The following is a 21,045-nucleotide window of genomic DNA, read 5'->3' as shown; positions in this document are numbered from 1 at the left end:
AATATATATATATATATATATATATATATATATATATATATATATATATATATATATATATATATTAATGTCAGTTATTACAATAGATGTCAATTGTTAAGTGTGAGAAACTTTTAAGTTTGTGGTTCAAACTTATTTTTATTTATTGTTTATATAATATTGACATATGAATTTAATTCGTTCGCTAGAGTAATTGTCATTAATTATAATTGTTGCTAAGATTAGGATGGTATCTATCATTTTCTTTTAAACTTTAAGGGATGTTAAACATCTTGTCATACAACACTTAGCATTGTTTTTCCAAACCATCACAAAGTAGTCTAGCGTTAACTAACGATAAAAGCCTTTGAACTAGCTCTAGGTGTCTTATTCTTCTTCTTATTCATCTTTTAATAAGGTTAAAAGAAGAAGTGTGTGTGAGCATGTTCTCTTAATAAGGTTTGCATCATAGTTTTTTAGGTAAAAAGAAGAAGAAGAAAGAAATGACATGTTGAACTTGTGTCTACAGCGAGCGCGTGCATTTCATGTGCTTGTTGAGTGCATAAAAAGTTGCTTACAACTTTCTCTTCTTTTGACATGCAAGCTGATACATTTTTATCACATGCAACCCGATTGGGAGTCAAAGGATCCATAGTACCTGCATTCGGGAGTTTTATGCAACGAAAAAAATGGAGCAGATTTTACTAGCATAGCCTAACGATACATCAATACTAATGATCTGTGCCTAGAATGTGTTGCTAAATCTTAGCTCTAGAAAGCTATACATGCGAGTTTTTTATTCGAACTTCCATTTCAATGTTTCTTTCACGACGAGAGAACCACGTCTGCATCAGTCAAAATGGTGGAAGGCCCCTTGAGTCAAATGGAGAGCTTATTCACTTCTTTAGCTATACATTTTTATCACATAAAATAAGTAAATAATACGAAATTTCACTCCCTACTCTTGAAGATGAATTTGGGGATATTATTATATAGTATAGTATTAAGTTATTAACATTGTAACTTACATAGCGCCCATGTTAGGACTCGAACTTATAATTTCTCATTTGAAAGAGCTACTTTGTGTCATTAAACCATTACATTATTGTCACTCCTCTTCCACTTGACTAAGAAAAGAACAACCAGCTTTTATCAAATGTAATTTTATTTAACAAGTACTCCGTATTTGATTACAATTTCAATTATAATCCCCAGTATGATATTTGAACCAAATGCCCTAAAATCTTTTTTTTCTCTGTAATTATTAACGCAGACCCAAAAGTTTGTAAAAGTCGACACTTGGACCCACAAACATTATTTTTGCAACCTAACCTTATTAATTCTCATGTCATTTTAAATATTTTCTTTTTTGGGGGTTAAAATGTTATATACTGTTGAATCTTGATAATAATTAACTAAAAATATAATCTTTCCTGTTCAAATCTTCTGATACGGAAGATTCAGGTTGTTGGGCATTTTTTTACGTTTATATAAATTTGCGCATTTCCCAAGCTGTCTTTTTTTCTGACTTTGAATCTTCGCTTTCAGCAGTTCCCAGTTTCCAACTCCAGTGCTAAGAAAAGCCAAACCACAAAGCTAAGAAATGAACAAAAAAGAAAGAAGATAAAATCCTAAAAGCTCTGAATTTTCTGGCTAATCAAGCAAATCAAGCTCATCTTTTTCCCCCTTTCCTTACTCCGGAAGAAAATGGGCACTGGAGATTTCAGTCTCTCGTGGGCTCAGTCAATGCCTTTGACCACTCAAAAGGTACTTCTTGCCGTTCTTGGTGGTTAACGTGACTCTTCATTGTTTGCTTCATGAATAATCATTGGTGGGTCTGGGTTTTCTTGAACTCTAGCTGTCAAAGTTGCTGTCTTTTTAGTTTTTTTTTTACCTTGTATCTTGATGTATGTGTGTCTCTTTCTGTAGTGTGTATGTGTTGATGAACTTTTCTGTGTTTTTGAGGTTTGTGATTTGAAAGTGCTGTTGTTTTGCTGAACTGGGGTCAGGAAGTTGACAATTCTTGTGTTTTCTGAAGTGAGTTTTTGGTGTTGTAATGAAGCTTTTTGATTTTGCTGAATTTTGGGATTCATGTATTGAAACTTGGTATAATTGCTTAAGATAAGCATAGGGGTTTGTTGAATATATGTCTCATTGATAGGTGTTGGATGGTTCGGTATTAGGGTAATTTTGTGACGTACTATGTTTAAGGTTGCATATAAATATGATTTCTGTAACTCTAAAGCACATTGCTGAACCACGTAAATCTTGTATTCTTTACTTTCTGCCATTATTTTCGATTCTTATAGGGTGTGATCTATATAAATTTGGATAAGTATTACTTGAAATGAAGGAAGTATTGTTTGTGTTTATGTCTTAGGGAAATTCTACTGTTTGAATTCAAGAACTCTGAGGCATTAGGAAGGGGTTGGGATTTGTGTGATATTTTCTGTTGTTTACAATGAGATGGGAATTTAAATGTGCCTAATGCTGCTTGGTTATAGACTCGTTTGGAATAGTAAACAATTTGGTTGCACGTCTTTAATGTTGCTCGAGTATTCTTATGATGTGCTAGTGAGCAAAAGCTTTCGGTTTAATGGCACAGGATGAACGTTAGGTATTGGATCTACAAGAGGAGAGTTGGTTTTTGTCTGAGATTGCAGAAAATGATGAAGTGTATCTGTTCCGGTGAGCAATTAAAAGCTGATGAAATAATTCCGTCGTCAGATTCCATGGCGGACTATTCAGCTGGCGTGTATTCTTCACGAGGTGGTGAGACTGATACGAAAGTGGACACGAGCAACATAGAAGAGGCGGAATTGTCACTGCGTGAGAGTGGCTTTCTGAATTACGAGGTTGGTGTGTCTATAAGTCCCACTTTGTCATTACATTTCGCTCATCTAATGTGTACTATATGAAATTCAGGAAGCGAGAGCCTTGTTAGGGAGGCTCGAGTATCAAAAGGGAAACATAGAGGCCGCTCTTCACGTTTTTGAAGGAATAGATGTTGCTGCTGTGATTCCTAGGATTAAACTTTCCATCGTAAGAAGATCAGAACCACCTAGACGTAATTCACTTACTGACGCTAATCCACCTATGTCTATGCACGCTATAAGTTTGCTTTTCGAGGCTATATTACTCAAAGCAAAATCACTGCAAGCTCTCGGGAGATTCACAGGTAGTTCCTCTCTTCTTTTCGGGGAAATAGTTCTCTAAACTCTTGAAGGCGCTACTCTATGTTCTCTCGTAAAAGGCCTGCTTACATATTTCTTCTTTGTTTGTCCAATTCTCTGGTTATGCTTTCACTTCATTTCTATTTATCCATGATAGTTTATGCAATATCAGCTAAGCTTTCTTTCGATGTATCATAGCAGAAGCTGCTCAGTCGTGCAAAATAATACTGGATACCGTTGAAGCTGCATTACCAGATGGTCTACCGGGAAATTTTGCTTCCGATTGCAAATTGCTAGAGATGTTAAACAGCGCTGTTGAGTTGCTTCCCGAGCTGTGGAAAAATGCGTTAGCTCCCCAAGAAGCAATTTTGGCATATAGGAGGGCGCTACTTTATAATTGGAATCTCGACGTCCAAATTAAAACTAGAATAGAAATGGAATTTGTGACATTTCTTCTGTATAGTGGTACTGATGCAACTGCTCCAAATCTCGGTTCACAGTCGGAGGGTTCTTTCGTACCTAGGAACAATATAGAAGAGGCGATTCTGTTGCTTCTGGTTCTGCTTAGAAAATCCCTCCTCAAGCAGACTGGATGGGACCCGTCAATCTTGGACCATTTGTGTTTTGCGTTATCCATTGCCGGTGAACTTAGGTCGCTTGCTTGCCATGTTGAAGAGTTGCCTCCGGGTATTGTACAAAGAAAACAAAAATTCACTACGCTGTCCCTATGTTACTACGCAGAAGGCGAAGACTCCATTTCTCTGAACCTGTTGAGGAACCTTTTAGATAATAAGGAGAGAGTGAATTGCACGTTTGAGTTATTACTTGCTGCAAAGATTTGCGGGGAGAATCCCGAGTACCTTGGTGAAGGGATACAATATGCTCGTGGAGTGCTTCCAAAATTTGACGGGAAATGTAATCAGATGGCAAGTGTTGCTAATTACTTACTTGGTGTCTCGCTCTCAGCTCAATCCCGAGCTGTTGCATCCGATTCTCAAAGAACTTTGAGACAGTCCGAAGCACTCGAGGCACTCGAAACAGCTCAAAACATGACGAGGGGAAGAAATCCTAACGTTCTTTACTGTCTTAGTCTAGAAAACGCTGAGCAGCGAAAATTGGATGCTGCTCTTTACTATGCAAAGGAGCTACTCAAATTGGAAGCGGGGTCTAGCGTTAAAGGATGGATTCTTCTAGCTCGGGTATTGTCTGCTCAAAAGAGGTATACTGATGCCGAGAACATCGTTAATGCTGCACTGGAGGAAACGGGGAATTGGGATCAAGGAGAACTGCTGCGAACCAAAGCTAAACTGCAAATCGCGCAGGGCAAACTGACAGATGCTATCGAAACATATACACATCTTCTTGCAGTTCTTCAAGTTCAGCGGAAAAGCTTTGGAGTTCAGAGAACTCATACCAAGGTATGGTACTAAAAAGATGTATATGCTAGGATCTTGAATAATTTCTTGTTCTTTGGACCGCTATTCTTCTTATTTTGTTCGTTGCAGCGTCTCGGGGATTTTCTAAACCATCTGCTTTTGACATTCGGTTTGGAACTTTGGGTAGCTAACGAATTTGTAGTTTTCCTTCCTCTTCTGAAAGAAAGTGGAGGATATAAGATCGAGCCCTAGCAGTCGTAGTGTGGGAGTTACACCAAATGTGGTGGGTTCCTTATGGGCACCAGGCACTGGTCCTCCCACCTAATGGGCTACTAGTCACCGTTCCGGGATGTGGGGCCCTTGGGACGAGGGAATTTCGCGTTTTGTGGGCAAAGAAAGTGGAACTGGAGTGTGATTTAATGAATTCTTTATTTAGTTTAAGTTATCTTGGATTTTTCTTCCTCATCAGCTCCATTTGTGACCCGCAGAACACGATGAATAGCAGAAGTTTAGAAATGGAGACATGGCATGATCTTGCAAATGTATACACTAATCTATCACAATGGCGGGATGCTGAAGCTTGTCTTTCAAAGTCCGAGGCAATAAGTCCTCATTCGGCTTCTAGATTGCACTGCAGAGGTACATTTCGCTTTATTCACACCATAAACCTTTCCCGCTCGCTTGTGACTTCCCTCGTTTTCTTCCTTAATTTATAGACAACCTCACCATCTCCCATACAAAAGAGTTCATTATTTTGAAGTTTTAGGACATATTTCTTGGTCATTTTGCTAGGTTTACTTCATCAATCTATGGGCCAATACATGGAAGCCTTAAGATCTTTCGAGAAGGCTTTAGACATCGAACCCAACCACGTTCCAAGTTTAGTATCCACGGCCATTGTTCTCAGACAAATAGGCGGTCCATCAATGCCCGTCGTGAAAAGCTTCCTGACTGATGCATTGCGGCTTGACAGAACAAACGCTTCCGCTTGGTACAATCTCGGGTTGCTTTATAAAAGCGGGAATGGTGCATCCGCGCTGGAAGCTGCAGAGTGCTTCGAGGCTGCCACTCTTCTCCTAGAATCTGCACCAGTTGAACCTTTTAGATGATCCAATTCATAAATTAACATTTGCAGGTGTTTTGCTTACTAGATACACACCACCTTTTGTCATTGTTGATTTTTTTTTTTCTTTTTATAACAGCTGTATAGTACATTAGTACATACAAACCTAGAAGTCATACAAAACTATCATATGTATCTGAGCTTCCTAGATTATAGTTATAGGAAAAACCAGTTTTTGTATTTCCATGTTCAGAAATATGTACTGTGATATCTTCCCAAAATCTTGGCAAATGGCAATATAATGGACAGAAGGGGCTATCAGAGGATTTCCCATTTAAAAAATAAAAAATTGCCTTTTTTTCCTAAACAAAAATATGTGTTTTTCTTTGAGTGAGGAAAACCTGCAGTCATCTCGCCTTGTGACCCTAAGTTGTCCATAGTTGATGGGCTCAAGCCAATAGGTCGCTCCCACTGGGAGTTGGACTTGTAACCTTTTGGTTATCAAGCCAACAGTCTGAACAACTTAGTTAGGCAATTTAAAAAATGTCTTTTTTTCCTAAACAAATAAAAAAAAAACCTGAAAATAAAATAAAATGTGTTACAATGTATAACCTTTAAAGATGGACAATACACCTAGTTTTCATTAAACCATTTCCTTCAACAATGCAGAGCAGAAAGCTTTTGCTGTTTTCTTTCTTAATTATTCAGAAAGATGTCAAGAATCTGTAGTCTATGATGTCCTCATGTACATTGTTCTATGACAGGGCTATCCTTTGTAATAGCACTACACACTTCAGTGCTCATAGCTAAGCTACTCAAAAAAAAAACCTAAATTCTATCAGTTCTAAGTTAACCAAAAAAAAAAAAGGGAAAAGTTTTATTTCTAGGAAAAACTCATGCTGTTTCAGTTTCAGTAGTTTCCTCAGTTGGAGTGGCTGGTGATTCCACAGGTGTGCTGCTGCTGTGTACCTTTGGACTGTACTTTGTCAGCAGCCTGTCTTTGTTTTCTCTCCACCATTCTTCGGCCTGCTGTGAATCGAATCTACGTTTACTGCAACAATGTATAAACCGTGACAAGCATTAATCTGTTATTTAACAGAAATGCAGTATCTGTTCATAACTACTTTCTCAACCTACTGAAGCACAAAGAGTCAATAAACCGTGACAAGCATTAATCTGTTATTTAACAGAAATGCAGTATCTGTTCATAACTACTTTCTCAACCTACTGAAGCACAAAGAGTCAATATCGCCTCCACTAAGGCTCGAACTTACCCCCTTCCATATGGGAGTGCAACCGGGTGCCACTAGACCACAAGGTCTTGGCATTTAACGCGCATTTTAGATCACAACTTTCTGTATAAATCCCTGTGGTGAAATATGTTGGGCGGAGGCTGGTGAAGGACCAAGTCCAGCACCAGGTGACTAGGAGGATTGTTGGGCAGAGACCTGAAGGACCAAGTCCAGCACCCTGCCTCTCGAAAATGTGGTGGTGGTATAAGGAAATAAAGTGCTTTATGAATAGTCTGGATTAGTCCCTAAAACTGTAAAAAGTTGGAAAATGGTGGTTTTGTAGGTACCTGAATCTAACTCTCTTGAAGATCTTGGAACCGGTTGAGAGTTGGATGAGCGTGACATAGATGCCTGGCTCGAATTGCTCGATGATTTCCCTTCGTCCCATGCTTGGAACTCGAGATGGTCTACCGCCACCTTCTGCAATTGAATGGCTTACGCCATTGTTTTCCTGTGGAGTTCCATCGATGTTGTGAGGAGACTCACTGCCTGAGCTTATTCTATCCGGTGGCAAAGAAGAGCTGTCTTCGGAGCCTTGAGGCTCGACTGTGTTCAGAAATGATTCGACTTGAGCATTGAGGGAGAAAATGGTTTCCCTCTCAGATATATCAGAGGGCAGCTTTTCACTCATCTCTTTCAACTGACAAACAAAGAGAACAGTCAATCCCGGGCTTGAATCTCAAACGATTTACAATATGCAGCAAACCAGAATATATAACGACATATGTGGTTTTGGAAAATTTCAAAGAAACTAAAGCCGCAAGAGTATATTGGCATTACTTGAGAACTAATGGATTTCACGACTTCAATTGCAGTGTTGCACTTGGATGATCGGTCTGCAGCCAACGAAGAAGTATCTTGGACGTTTTTCTTCATCTTCCGGATTTCCATATCTTGATGTTCACTTTTCTGTCTTATACTTTTAATCTAGAAAAAGAAAGTATAGTCAATGAAGATTAATAGACAAAAACACAAGAAATCCATTGTGGAAAGGATACCTGGTTTTGCAGTTTGGTAACTTCCTGGTTCAAAAGCTCATTTGTCTTCTTAAGACTTTCAACGACGCCCCTTGAAGATCCGGGAGCAGGAGAGCGTGGAGGGCTTGGTCTTCGGGAGGAATACGGTGAAGTGGAGCGAGAATTGGGAAAAGACGGTGGAGGTATAGCTAAAAGAGGCTGTTGAGTTGGGGGTGTCATAACAGGCTTCCAAGCAGACTGAAGAACACTAAGTGAACTCGGGAAAGCGATATCTTTCAACTGCAACAGCGATGGAACCTGAGAAGCTCGGACGATATTATAAGAATCAGTTCTAGTTCCGGGCTTGTTAGACTTGACCTCGAGGTACTTAATTGGCTCGACCTTGGGAGACAGAAGAATTCTGGAAGGCTTGGCTTCGCCCCTCTCTAAAAGGCGCATAGGCAGGCTTACTTTCTTGAAATAATTCGAGGACGAGGACGAGGAGGCCGAGGCCGTGGAATGCTGGCCTTGGGCTTGGCCTTCAGCGGCCTTTTTGAGCTTCAAATAGCACGGGTCACAAACGCGGTGTGGTTTACCTGGTGTCGGGGCGAGCGCTGCTTTCAGCGCCTTCTTGGAGCTGCAAGCGTGGCAATGCACGAGCCCACAGTTGTAACAGTTGTGTCTCTTTCTGGTAAAACCGAACGCCTGCCTGCAACCGGTGCAGACCGACTGATCTGCACCCGAAACCCACTTGTGAATGCAGATACTCGCGGTGTAGTTTGATCCACAGGCAATGTTCTTAACATGCTTGTCCTTAAACGCCTCGACCAACGTTGGACTATTCCGATCTTCTATATCCCCGTGTCCCAGTCTTCCGTTTGCACCCCGTCCCCACGTAAACACTTCGCATCTCGAAGTCAGAACAGCAACGTGGAAATCACCACACGATATATCTTCAACAAATTCACCTACTAATCTGTCTTGTACAAGACAGGGCTGTTTCCCATCAGAATCCGGGTTTCCTAGCTGACCAAACGCGTTACTCCCCATTGTGAACACGTGCCCCGACATTGTAAGGGCAACCGTGAAATTATGTCCACACGCTACCTGGTGCATATTGTACTCTATCAGAGAAGAAACACACGTTGGAAGTAGATAAGTGTTCTTGTTCCCATGGCCTAATCGGTTTTTATCTCCATCCCCCCACGTGAACAGCTTCCTCGAGGCCACGCTTGCACCCGACTGGTTACAAACTTCTACGATTGCTGCAGTGTGCCATACCCCACACGCCACTTTAATACTTTTCAGCCCGTCCAACGTGTGAACTTCCTTTGGAAATGTGATGCTTTCGCGGTTGCCATGACCCAGGGCGCCAAATGTTCCTTCACCAACCGTGAATAGTCTGCCCGTGGAAGTAGTGAAACCCGAATGCCATGTGCCACAGGCCACGGACACGACTTGCAGGTCTTCTAGCACCCCAGAAACGCGCTTGGGTATCCAGTGGCTAACATCATTGCCATGGCCAAGTAGTCCAACGTTATGGGCGCCATCCCCCCAAGTATACAAGTCACCCGAGGCTGAAACCGCACAAGTGTGATGCTCACCACACGCCACGAAATCAACGTTTATAACTGCCAGAAACTCGACCAACCGAGGATGGCTAAAGTCCTTCTCCACTCCATGCCCGAGCCTCCCACCGGATTCCTCTCCCCACGTGAAAACCTCGCCTTGCCTCGTCACAAGCGCGACATGGCGGGCCCCACACGCTATTTGTTGAACATCAAGGACCACATTCGACTCCAATGGCTTAGGCGTGAGAACATCACCTTTCACCGTGACTGGATTCCCATACCCGTCTTTCGATGCTCCATCAGACCAAATCTCCCCCCAAACAAAAACATCGCCTAAAGATTCTATATCATCCGGTCCAGATAAACAACTTGGAGTGCTAGACACACTAATACGGAAACCATCTCCACCTGATCTTACTTGCATATTTGCACGTTCCAATACCACATCTGAGTCACGAGAACTAGAATCAGATAAACTACTCTCAACGCTAAGTCTTGAAGTGTACTCTAATGTCGCTCCAAATGGACGATCGTTTTGTATAAAACCACCACCACCACCATGGAAAAGCTCAAATCCATAAGTAGAAGCCTATCATTAATATCCACAACAAATAATTGGTCACAAACAATGAAGTTCATCCACTTTTTCTTGAATCTAGCTTCTAAAACTGTTTTAAAGCTTTCACAAGACAAATAGATACTTCATATTTGGTTATCTGTGGAAGTTTCTCAATGAAAAGCAAGGAAAAAGAAATGAAGACTTTTCACATACTTATAACTATAATTAGCAAGCTTGGAGCAGAAGATATTCACATACCAACTTTTTTTTTTTGGTGACGAGGAAAACCCGCAGCCACTACCCGAGGGTATGCACTGGGTAAACCTGCCTTGTGACCCTAGCCAGCAAAGGACCACAAACCAGGCCAATAGGGCACTCAAGTTGGGAGTCGAACTTGTAACCTTGTGGTTACCAAGTCAATATTCTGACCAATTTGGCTAGGGTATTCACATACCAACTTGAGAGGATGTTGAGAGATATGCATGTAGTTTCCTGGTTCTAAGGCTGACTAACAAGTGTACATACAAGGATGTTTTGTGCCCTAAGGTGAGCGAAATTGTTTTTTTACTGGTTCAATTTCTCGTAGTTCATCACTAAATTATAAAGACCAAGGATGAGAATTCCGCACATCAGAAATCTCGCTATGAGAATGTCTGTGATGAGCTTGGCCAGTCGAGATTAAAGATGTCAGTCCAGCAATCCAAACCTCTGCTTCAACTTTGTCCTTGCAAATCTGCAAAATCATAATAGTTTTTAACCTATCACTGTGCTAGCAATTGTTTAATTAGTTTTCAACGTATGCTTGAAATGTAATGCCATTAACTTATACATCTGTTTCACTAACCAGATCCAGAGATCGTTCACCGTTGTTATATATAAGGGAAAAAGACAAGTACTCCTTTTCTGGACGAAAAAATCTTTTGAATACCGGCTGCAGAAAACATTTGCAAACAAAAAGTTTATCGCTCTTCTGAATAGCTGAACAGATTTCTCAATCGCCAAAAGGCTGCAGGTTAGACAAGATCAAAGTACGACATAATCGCAATCCACACAAAAGAGATTAGTTAAGTTAACTCACTGTTCTCTGTCCAGGAAGAATTTTGGAAACAGTAGATAGGTTTAGACTCCTCTTCGATCCATGGGAGTACCAAATCAGCGTCTTCTCATCCTGGAAATATCATCATGTAGATATTTATAAACAAGATTGCCGATTCATGTTAATTTTGTGCTATAGCAAATCGAGATATGTGCACATTGAAGACATTATCAGTCAAAGCATCGAAGCTATGTGAGAATTATGAAGACAATACAGGCATTAGTTGAGAGCACAATATGGAAGAATTGAAGATGTTGATCAACAGCTTGAAATAGATAAACCTTAGATGAAATCTCATTAATCTCGTAACACTTAAAATCGAAATAACTGGCAATTTTCTGATCGGTTTCTGCAATGTCAATACTTCAAATTGAATGAAAGATATTATCTTTTTCCTAGTGAACTAATCTCTGAAATGAAACAAAGAGTCTCAGCATTTTAGCGTAAATATGTGGAGTTATCATGCAATCAAGACAACAAAGGAGCAATTATTACCGGAGAAAGTCTAAAAGGGCACAACTTAGGCTTCCCCTTCCTGCTGTACTTAACGAGCTGTGTACCTTTCTTCAAAGCAAGGAGTCCCTTCAAAGGAAGGTAGCAACACAAAAAAGTGAGCATTTGACCAATGATCAATCAAAACCTACACCTCATTATGCAATCAAATACCAACTACATAAACGCCATTCAAAAATATATGAGCTAATTCCACCTAAATTACATTCCTCCTTAGACAGGTTTACACAATCCCTACTTGAGTCACTAAATCATAAGGTAGGGAATTCAAACCCACGAGTATGCAACAACACACTTGGAAGAGTTGTCTGAATGACACGACAGAAACTCGATTGGATTAGTCTCACCTAACGAGACTCACTTAACCATGAGATCAAGAGTATGCAACAACACATTTGGAAGAGTTGTCTGAATGAGCCGACATAAACTCGATTGGATTAGTCTCACCCACCGAGACTCACTTAACCATGAGATCAAGAGTATGCAACAACACATTTGGAAGAGTTGTCTGAATGAGCCCATAGAAACTCGATTGGATTAGTCTCACCTACCGAGACTCACTTAACCATGAAATCAAGAGTATGCAACAACACATTTGGAAGAGTTGTTTGAATGACCCGACAAAATCTCGATTGGTTTAGTCTCACCCACCCAGAATCACTTAACCATGAGATCAAGAGTATGCAACAACACATTTGGAAGAGTTGTCTGAATGAGCCGACAGAAACTCGATTGGATTAGTCTCACCTACCGAGACTCACTTAACCATGAGATCAAGAGTTTGAACCCATATATATATATATAAAGCAACACTTTTGGAAAATTTACCAACCAGCCCAACAAAACTACATTAGTCTCACCCAATGAGATACACAGATACAAGATTGAACAAAAAATTTAAAAAACAATAAAAATAATAATAAGATTTCTTCAATTTCACATCAAGCAATTGGCATTTGGGGAAAGGGAGAAATGAGAAACCTGGTCATTGCCATGACTAGCAGGATCTGCCATTCCATCTGAAACAATTATTGATCAGCCACCACCTAAAAACCCAATCTTTCCTCACCATCCCAATAGTCATCATAGATGCCGCCGATGCAACCCTCCTTGACCTATCATCAACTTCCCACCACTACTCTTGATTTTTGTCTTTTCTGGCCCAAGTTAATGATCATTCATTCTCGAATCAACAAGACACCCAGAAATCTTCATGAATTTTGTGAGCATTCATTCATGCATAATGGGGTGTTTGATAAATGGATAATGGAGAATTGGAGTGCTCAGAAGGGGATCGGAGAAACAGACAGAGGAAGAGCGAGCCAGACTTCACAAGTTTAGGAGAATGTTAGGATACCGACTTTGGCGCGCTTATTTGGTTCTCTCCACCTAGTAATTAACTAAACATGTTTTTTATTTTTATTTTTTTTGAAGGAAATGTTTTTATTTATTTATTTATAATAATAATAATAATATTATTATTATTATTATTATTATTTTGAGTAACGAAGAATATCTGCAGTCACTATCTAATGATATGTATGGGATAAACCTTGCCTTTTAATCTTAACCGACAAAGGATCACAATGAGGTAAACTAGCTTAGGAGTTCAAACCAAGAAGACCAATATGCACATGCTGAATTAATTTTTTTTTTCTTTTTTTGCATTTTAAGTCTATTATTGCACAAACTAATTTGAATTCAGTCCAAACTAAGCATGTTTTAATGCATATAAAAAAAACGTTTAATAGGTGCGGAGCTACATTCAAATGAGTGGGGTCAATTAACCCCACTCAAATGTTGTTGTTTATTGCTTATTAATTTTAATATTACTAGTGGCGACCGCAAGTATTAAAAAAAAAATTCAACAACAAAGATAGTGAAGAATAAATTACGCAATTGAATGCTACATAATTTGAGGATGTTGTAGTGCTCGTGGACAAAATGAATATATTTATTTATAAATGTAACTTATATTTATATTTCTATATATATTAAATTTAGTATATTGATACCACTAAATTTGAATTCTTGCTCCGCCACTTAAATATAGATTCAAAGTACGAAGAAAAACAGATGCTTTTATTTAATCAAATTGGATTTGCTTCCATAACCATGATGAGTATCTATGAACATTATTCACGCATGTGTTGAACAATTGGTACAAATGAAGTGGATCTTAGAATACAGTCGCCTGAACACGACACTGTGATTACTGCAATAGTGACAACAATGATGAAAATGGAAGGATTGCAGAGTCTAGGCAATTGCTGGATCTTTGTATCTCTTGAATACATCTTCAATGTCCTCCATTACCTGAGGCGGAAGAGGTCGCTGCGTCGTCAAAACTGCAGCAATGTCTTCCTTCAGTTGATCCACTGATGTTGCACCTATGATTGAGCTCGTCATGAATGGACGGTCTCGCACAAAACCAAGCGCCAACTCAACTGGGGTCAGACCGTGTTTCTTAGCCACTTCAATGTACTTGATCGTCGCTTCCTAGAATTCAAACGTGAAAAGAGTTTCCAATGCAGTATGTAGTTATATGGTGCTCACACTTAGACATATATGCTAGAGACAACATCGATCTTCACATTGAAAATAAAGAGATACTTGTATGTGTGTTTATTAGCGGGAGAAATTCTCCATTTTTCCGGAGAATTGAAGTAAACACAGACAAAAAGTTCATGGTGTAGGATAACCTGAAAATTGCATAATACCTTTGAAAGGGATTTGTTGTATCTTTCCATATAGCCAGGGAAGAGATTAAGCCTTCCTTTTTGGGCTGCTTCAGATTTAGAATCCATGTACTTTCCAGACAGTGTTCCACCAGCTAGCGGGGAGTAAGCAAGTAACCCAATGTTGCAGTTGTTTGGGTGGCATACTTCAACAAGATCAACTGTAAAAATCAATTAAAGCTTGATAATTAAATACATTAGATAGATAGACCATTCCGTATGGTTCCATGACCCCCAAACAGGAAGGAGAAATAAATGAAGTATGATCGAGCAATGGGAAAACTATCAGCCTTCCAAGTGGGCAAACTTGGCATAATTTCAAATGTAAAGCCTACAGAAGAGTGTAGGGTCTACTTTTAAAGAATATAGTAAGCAGAGGATTCTGTGGGGAGATAACTTACTTTCAAACTTGCACCTCACAAGAAGGCTGTAGCTGTTCTGGATGCTGACAATCTTAGGTAATCCTTCAACTTTGGCAGAGTGAACGAACTCCATCACTCCATACGAAGTTTCATTTGAAACGCCAATATAGCGCACCTGAATATATTCTGCCAGTTTGGTAAAGCTAATCTAATCATATTCTGAAGTTTTCTCTCTTTACAGAGTTTCTAGTATTTTGTTGTAAAGGATAAAGAAATTCTCAAGGACATGGTTTATGCAATTGATAGCATTCATCATTCTCAGAAAATAAAATATCTTAGCTAGTGCTACCTTTCCTTCATCAATGAGCTCCTGAAAGGCTCTCAGCTGCTCAACAACAGGCACGCTTGGTCTCCATTTTGAAGAGTCATAAAAAAATTCACCAAATAATGGTACATATCGGTCTGGCCTGAGGCAAAATGTAAAATCATACATGCCCAGTACTCTATATGTGAAAATGCATAAATATACATGCGTGTGTAACAAAATTTGAACTCATTGATAAGAAAATCAAGTTACATTCTGTCTCTTTTATCCATTTCCGTTTCCCCTCTTCATATAAAATATGCCTTTGAAGAATTTGCCCTCTTCTATCATACATGCATGATGCATTTACATGTTCCAAACACATTTTTTCTGTTAGTATTTCTTATCTCTAATTGATTCATACAACTTAGCATGACATGAATATAACCACAAGCCTGCTATTCAGAAGTAAGCTTCTGGAGTCAGAAATGAATTACATCATTTACATGCCAACAAAAACTCACCAGTGTATTTGCAGTAAATCAATATAATCTGTATTCAGACGTTTAAGGCTTTTCTCTACACTTTCTTTAATATTAGCTGCATCAACCCGCAAGATCTTTGCATTGTCACGTATATAGCCTGATCGTTCTGAGTAACCACAAACTTTTGTAGCCAAAATAACCTAACAATAGGGAAAATGTGTATTATATTAGTAATCTGGAACTGAAATGAATGCCCAAAAACAAAAGCTTAGCCACCGTGAGTCAACCACAACACGGCTATTATCTTTAGCAGTTACAAGCATAAGAGATGCAGCTTCTAACATCACAGTGGTAGCAGTCTGGCAATTAGTTTTCCAATGAACTTGACAGAAACCCTCATTCCAGCATTGTAAATACTTCTTAATTCTTTGCAGCCAGTGTATCAATATGAATCCATGGAAACCAGTAAGAATTGCTTATGGTTGGAATTTGGAAGATTCTTCAAGAACTTTCTTCAAATTTGCACCCAGTGTATCAATATGAATGTGGAAACCAGTATGAATTGCTTATACTTGGAATTTGGAAGATTCTTCAAGAATTTTCTTCCAATTGAGATTAAGAGGAAGAAGAAATCCCAACAGAGTATTATACTATTATGAGCAAAAATTGCAAGAATATAGACCACTCTTTATATTCACTAAAGTAACAAAAAATATAGTCAATCAACAGAGATTAAAAGTACCTTATCACGAGGTTGAGACTTCAGCCAATTACCAATATAGAGATCTGTCCTCCCTTGTGTCTCCTTTCTCATAGGGATTGGATACTTTGGAAATTTTAAAAAAAAAAAAAATACAAAAGTAAGATAAATATTTTAGCTAAACCTAGATATTTATATCTAGAAAAGACAGATGAACAATTAAAATATAACAAAATAAAAAGCTATGCAGTGATCACCAGTACCTTCCATACAATGATCAGGAGATAAGAAGAGAGCCAATGAACTTTTTCTAAAGTTATTTTTAACCACATTTTGAAGGATGTGAAAAGAAACTAGAAAAAATAAAAAATAACAAAGGGAACTCACAGCCTCGGCAGTGTCTAAAGCATTAATTCCCTGCTCAAAAGCATAACTAAGGATCTCATGAGCTTCCTTCTCCGTGTTCTGTTCCCCAAATGTCATCTGAAACATTACAGACACCATTAAACATACCACAAAACCACCAAAAAAAGCGTTTAATTACACGAAAATGATCAATTCAGTTATGATAGGGAGGGAGAAGGAATGTTCACCGTTCCGAGGGTAATTTCGCTGATGTTAAGATCGGAATCCCCCAGCTTCCTGTACTCCAATGCGGTCTTCTGTGCGATTGCGGCAGTGACGAGCAACGCAGTCCGTCGCTTGCTCCTCGAGCGGACAATCCATGGCGGAAGTCGGCGAGTGACCAGATAATGGCCGGAAGTTCGAGTTGAGGCGGCGGTAGAGTGGAGAAGAGCCGGCGGGGACACGGCGGAGGAGCTGGACCAGGAAGCCATGGCTGGGATTTTACCTTATCAGAATAAAAATGATTTAAAAAAGAATGCGTTTTGTGAGAGGAGGGAATTGGTAACGAACTAAACGTCATTTAGTTTCAGCACTTTGGGCTTTTGGGCATATAGTGTTATTGAGCCCAAACAGACATCCAGCCCAACAAAATTTCCCACATCTGGTCCAAGTTTACTATCATGGACTAGGGGTTTTGCGATCGACAAATTATTGTGTGGACCATAATAAAACATAGGGATTCAAGAATGACTTTGAGGTCGACCTAGGCGGTTTGGCTCAATCCCATGTCAACATGGGATGAGATTATCCTAGGTCAGGGTTGACCATGGGACCTCGGGGCAACTTTTGAAGCCGACCCCCCATGGTTGTTGGGCAAAGACCAAGCCTTACAGGATTTGTTTGATCTGGACCAAGATTGTTGACAGAATAATATAAATAGTTAAGTCATTGGCCCTGTTTGGTAAATGGTTGTTAGCTGATTGGGTTAAAAGGTATGATTTGTTTATAACATTAGCTGATTGTACAAAGTTGTTTGATAGATTAGCTGTTAGCTAATAGCTGTTTGGTATAATTTCTTTTATCAAAAAAGCTAATTGAAAAGGCTGCTTTGAGTAACCTTTTGAATTTTAGCATTTTGGAGTTACAAAAAACTTATTAACAAAACAACTAATAGTGGTCAAATAAGCCAAAATTAGTTGATAGGCTGATTATTTACCAAACAGGACTTATATCTAGTTGAGAACACACATTTGATCTTGCTCTATCACTTCTCTTGTAATACATAAATATTCAAAAACAAATTATAAGATTCTTTGACTCTTGTGGATACATATTTGTCATTCTTATCTCTTTAATGTGTTAATTAATTTAAACCGAGGTTAATTTTCTCTATCACTTACCTGTTCCATTCACTATAGAAAATCATAAAATATTCATAACTTTAATAATTAATACTCAAATCAAACAACCTAATATTCAAACATATTCGAGCCAATAACTATTGAGGTACATCTTAAATTTAAAATTACATTAAAATTTTATTTATGACAATCCAAATAACAGACTAACAGTGAGACCCGATCCTGATCTTTGCTTTCAAATTCACTCATATAATCAGTTGAGCTGTCTATGCGGGCAATAACAGCCCCTAGTTGGCTGAATAGAAGGAAGCAGCCAACTCTTTGCTTCGTTTGTCAAAATAAGCATAGGCTTTCTCTGTGTCTGGCAAGTCAGCTTTGATGATAGGGTGATTCAGAAACCTGTTCTTCCATTCAGCAATGGCAGGAAATTTCTGGGAATCAAAGATTTTGACTGATGCAACTTCCTCAAAAATGGGGAGATTGTGGGCAACCCATCCTACCACCAGGTCCAAATACCCAATCTTTTCCCCTCCAAAGAACTGCTTCCCATTAAGCTCAGCTTCCAGCTTCTCTATGGCTTCCATGGCTGAGTTTACTGCACTTTCTTGCTGTTTCCCCTTGGACCACAGTGCTTCCCATGATGGGTTTAGAATCTGCATACACATCATTCATACAAGCTAAACTGTCACTCAAAGTACATGCAACTTTCCTTTTTATTTTTTGACAAGAAAATTTACGATCATTGTTCGAGTGTATATAGGATAAACCTTACTTTTGATTCTAGCTAATAGAGTTGTTAAAATAGGTTTAAATTGTCCTGCCCCACAATAAGACCGGGGCGGGCCCGCTATAACCTGCATGATTAATTAAGGCATGGTGGGAGAGCGCCCTTTGTTAGACCTACCAAAAACCTTCCTTATCAAATGACAATTGTTATACCATGGACTAGAGTTTATATTGCATTGTAAACATTGATACAAAATTTTTTGTACATTTAGTTAACACATTCCTTACTTATAGTTAATCGTTTTTGTACATGTAAACAAATAACTTTATAATTACTGACACATAATATGATAACTACAAGTACAGAAACTGTCCATGGCAGATACAGAATGTGTCAACTACATATACATAATCTGAAGGTTATTTTTGAATCAGAGTCTACCAAGACCAGGATCTACAATGCAAAGTAGATCCTGATGTATAATTTGCCATCAAATGACGGGCTTTGGAGGGCCCCACCCCCTCCAGCTCCAAGTAGCTAGCAAATAACCAGAAAGAGGTATAGTACTTCAGTCAAAGTTACATGATAGATTCAAACCAATAATGTCAACAATTCAATATGCCGTTATCATTGAAAGTTTGAACTCGAAACCTTATGGTAACTAAGCTAACAGTTAGACCAGACTTGATTACGTACCCTAATGACATGCAATGCAACTTTAACAAAGAGTTGAGTATCCTAGCTAGCTAGAACACCATAAAACCAGAGATAGATGCTAATGAGGTTAATCTATTACATACCTTAAACTCGGCAAATCCAGCCCAGAACCGAGCCCTAGCACGTTCATATGGATCTGCAGGCAACAAAGGATTGTGCTTCCATGTCTCATCGATGTACTCGAGGATGATCAGCGACTCAGCCAATGGCTTCCCATTGTGAACCAAGACAGGGACCTTTGCATGAACTGGGTTCAGCTGGGAAAGCAAAGGAGTCTTGTTGAAGATGTCTTCTTCTATGTATTCATACTCAAGCCCTTTCATTCTAAGTGCCCATTTCACTCTAACTACAAATGGACTCACCCAAAATCCCACCACCTTTAACCCCTCCTCTCCTGCCATTATCACTAATGTTTGTCTGTCTTCTTTTTCTCACCCTGAATGGCTTCTAATTCTGATCTTCTTGCATTTATGCTTTGTATTTATAGGAAGTTTCCTTGTAGTGTAGTGTGGACAAGTCAAGATTTGTGGGCTTTGGGTTTCTAGTAGTTATCCTTTCTATTTCTTTCCTCGCTTGATTTAAAGGTCATGATTAGAGGCTGCAGTATAGAGTTTAAATTCTACTGAAAAAGAATACTTATAGACCGGCACATAAAGTGATAAATCGAGTCTAACATAATTTTAGCGAGCTCAACCCAAATTCAAACTTAAACTCGGATTCCTTAGAAATGAAAATTCACCATATTGCTGGAAGCAAGTTTTAAGTGAATCTTCTCACTCACTAGATTAATGTTTTGGGCTCTTTTATTTCTAATTCAGCATGTTTCAAAATAAGTGACCTAAAAGTTAATTATTACGAATTTGATTCTTACTAACACACTCCTAATTGAACCCGTTGCACATAATATTTCTAATGTAATTATATAAAATGAGATTTACTCAATAAACACTCTTAAATACGGAGTATTAATTATTGTAAGTTTTTGTGTCATCTAAAAGAAATTGTGTGTATGATAATGTAGAAAGTTATATGCATGACTGCAGAAGTTTTCGTGTGCAGTGACGTTGAACAAATTAAAGTGCATTTAGTATTCTAATTCCTTCTCGTTTAGGTATTCTCTGACTAAACCATCAAATTGATTGTTTATGGCAATCAATGAAAAGTAAGCCATGATTTAATCAAGAAACGTAATTTTGTACAACAATCGCTTAAAATTTTGATAATTATACTTGAAAATCGGCTAAACATTCAATGAATAATATTGCAAAAGTAAAATTTGATTTTGAATATACTACTCACCATATTTTTCAAAGGAATAAAGGTCAAATAGACCACTGAACTGCGCACAAAACTACAATTAGGCCATCGAACTCAAAAAAAATGCAATTGGGTCCCTGAACAACACAAACTTATGCAATTTAGTCCAAAATGACTTGTTTACCCAAATTGCCGGTTACCAATTTTAAAAATAATATTAAAAAATAATTTTAAATTAAATAATTTATTAATTTATTAAAATATTTATTAAAAAAAAAAAAGACCCGGAGACCCCTTCGTCTCCGGCCGTCTCCATGGCAGGCCGGAGACGAAGGGGTCTCCGGCACACCTTCGTCTCCGTCGTGGCTGGACGGAGACGAAGGGGACCCTTCGTTCGTCGTCCCCTTCTTCTCCGTCTAGCCATGGAGACGAAGGGGACCCTTCGTCGTCCCCTTCTTCTCCGTCCAGCCA

At 38.9% G+C, this 21,045-nt stretch overlaps 4 protein-coding genes across 5 annotated transcripts; 1 reads left to right on the top strand and 3 right to left on the bottom strand.

Annotated features, from left to right (window-relative positions):
• Positions 1-1,520: 1,520 nt before the first annotated feature.
• On the top strand, positions 1,521-5,872 carry LOC116003011 (protein NPGR2-like). 2 transcript variants are annotated; one of them, XM_031243194.1, is made up of 6 exons: positions 1,521-1,746; positions 2,585-2,834; positions 2,905-3,157; positions 3,354-4,570; positions 5,017-5,167; positions 5,321-5,872. In XM_031243194.1, exons 2-6 carry the CDS (start codon positions 2,586-2,588, stop codon positions 5,635-5,637), a joined length of 2,187 nt encoding a protein of 728 aa, XP_031099054.1. In that variant the 5' UTR covers positions 1,521-1,746; position 2,585; the 3' UTR covers positions 5,638-5,872. The 2 variants fall into 2 exon arrangements, with proteins under 2 accessions (XP_031099054.1, XP_031099055.1); XM_031243195.1 differs by lacking the exon at positions 1,521-1,746 and adding an exon at positions 1,918-2,016.
• Positions 5,873-6,469: 597 nt separating this feature from the next.
• On the bottom strand, positions 6,470-12,706 carry LOC116002694 (PH, RCC1 and FYVE domains-containing protein 1-like). The gene is made up of 9 exons (XM_031242862.1): positions 12,560-12,706; positions 11,561-11,647; positions 11,048-11,137; positions 10,814-10,900; positions 10,578-10,702; positions 7,882-9,931; positions 7,664-7,810; positions 7,171-7,523; positions 6,470-6,642 (listed from the first exon to the last, which is right to left on the bottom strand). Exons 1-9 carry the CDS (start codon positions 12,590-12,592, stop codon positions 6,486-6,488), a joined length of 3,129 nt encoding a protein of 1,042 aa, XP_031098722.1. The 5' UTR covers positions 12,593-12,706; the 3' UTR covers positions 6,470-6,485.
• A 933-nt stretch (positions 12,707-13,639) lies between these two features.
• On the bottom strand, positions 13,640-17,041 carry LOC116000971 (protein tas). The gene is made up of 8 exons (XM_031240851.1): positions 16,761-17,041; positions 16,555-16,650; positions 16,210-16,293; positions 15,507-15,667; positions 15,028-15,145; positions 14,718-14,853; positions 14,299-14,477; positions 13,640-14,077 (listed from the first exon to the last, which is right to left on the bottom strand). The coding sequence occupies exons 1-8, from the start codon at positions 17,001-17,003 to the stop codon at positions 13,838-13,840; spliced, it is 1,257 nt and encodes a 418-aa protein (XP_031096711.1). The 5' UTR covers positions 17,004-17,041; the 3' UTR covers positions 13,640-13,837.
• Positions 17,042-17,929: 888 nt separating this feature from the next.
• LOC116001746 (glutathione transferase GST 23-like) lies at positions 17,930-19,737 on the bottom strand. The gene is made up of 2 exons (XM_031241681.1): positions 19,401-19,737; positions 17,930-18,526 (listed from the first exon to the last, which is right to left on the bottom strand). Exons 1-2 carry the CDS (start codon positions 19,716-19,718, stop codon positions 18,161-18,163), a joined length of 684 nt encoding a protein of 227 aa, XP_031097541.1. The 5' UTR covers positions 19,719-19,737; the 3' UTR covers positions 17,930-18,160.
• Between the last annotated feature and the right edge of the window lie 1,308 nt (positions 19,738-21,045).

This window comes from Ipomoea triloba, chromosome 13 (genome assembly GCF_003576645.1).
Source record: "Ipomoea triloba cultivar NCNSP0323 chromosome 13, ASM357664v1".
NCBI classification, from domain to species: Eukaryota; Viridiplantae; Streptophyta; class Magnoliopsida; order Solanales; family Convolvulaceae; genus Ipomoea; species Ipomoea triloba.
Note: the sequence above shows the minus strand (reverse complement) of the source record. Positions and strands in the feature narration are given on the sequence as shown.

What these genes read in the sequence shown, in the direction of transcription:
- LOC116000971 (XM_031240851.1), bottom strand. Translation starts at nt 17,003, where the DNA reads ATGGCTTCCTGGTCCAGCTCCTCCGCCGTGTCCCCGCCGGCTCTTCTC. An exon ending in GATTTACTGCAAATACACTG is followed by an intron (nt 15,146 to 15,506) that starts GTGAGTTTTTGT and finishes ATTTTGCCTCAG; the next exon opens with GCCAGACCGATATGTACCAT. An exon ending in TGTGAGGTGCAAGTTTGAAA is followed by an intron (nt 14,478 to 14,717) that starts GTAAGTTATCTC and finishes TGATTTTTACAG; the next exon opens with TTGATCTTGTTGAAGTATGC.
- LOC116002694 (XM_031242862.1), bottom strand. Translation starts at nt 12,592, where the DNA reads ATGGCAGATCCTGCTAGTCATGGCAATGACCAG. An exon ending in CTAGTCATGGCAATGACCAG is followed by an intron (nt 11,648 to 12,559) that starts GTTTCTCATTTC and finishes CTTCCTTTGAAG; the next exon opens with GGACTCCTTGCTTTGAAGAA. An exon ending in GTGCGGAATTCTCATCCTTG is followed by an intron (nt 9,932 to 10,577) that starts GTCTTTATAATT and finishes CGATCGTCCATT; the next exon opens with TGGAGCGACATTAGAGTACA.
- LOC116003011 (XM_031243194.1), top strand. Translation starts at nt 2,586, where the DNA reads ATGAACGTTAGGTATTGGATCTACAAGAGGAGAGTTGGTTTTTGTCTG. An exon ending in GTGGCTTTCTGAATTACGAG is followed by an intron (nt 2,835 to 2,904) that starts GTTGGTGTGTCT and finishes TATGAAATTCAG; the next exon opens with GAAGCGAGAGCCTTGTTAGG. An exon ending in AGCTCTCGGGAGATTCACAG is followed by an intron (nt 3,158 to 3,353) that starts GTAGTTCCTCTC and finishes GTATCATAGCAG; the next exon opens with AAGCTGCTCAGTCGTGCAAA.
- LOC116001746 (XM_031241681.1), bottom strand. Translation starts at nt 19,718, where the DNA reads ATGGCAGGAGAGGAGGGGTTAAAGGTGGTGGGATTTTGGGTGAGTCCA. An exon ending in CTGGATTTGCCGAGTTTAAG is followed by an intron (nt 18,527 to 19,400) that starts GTATGTAATAGA and finishes ATGTGTATGCAG; the next exon opens with ATTCTAAACCCATCATGGGA.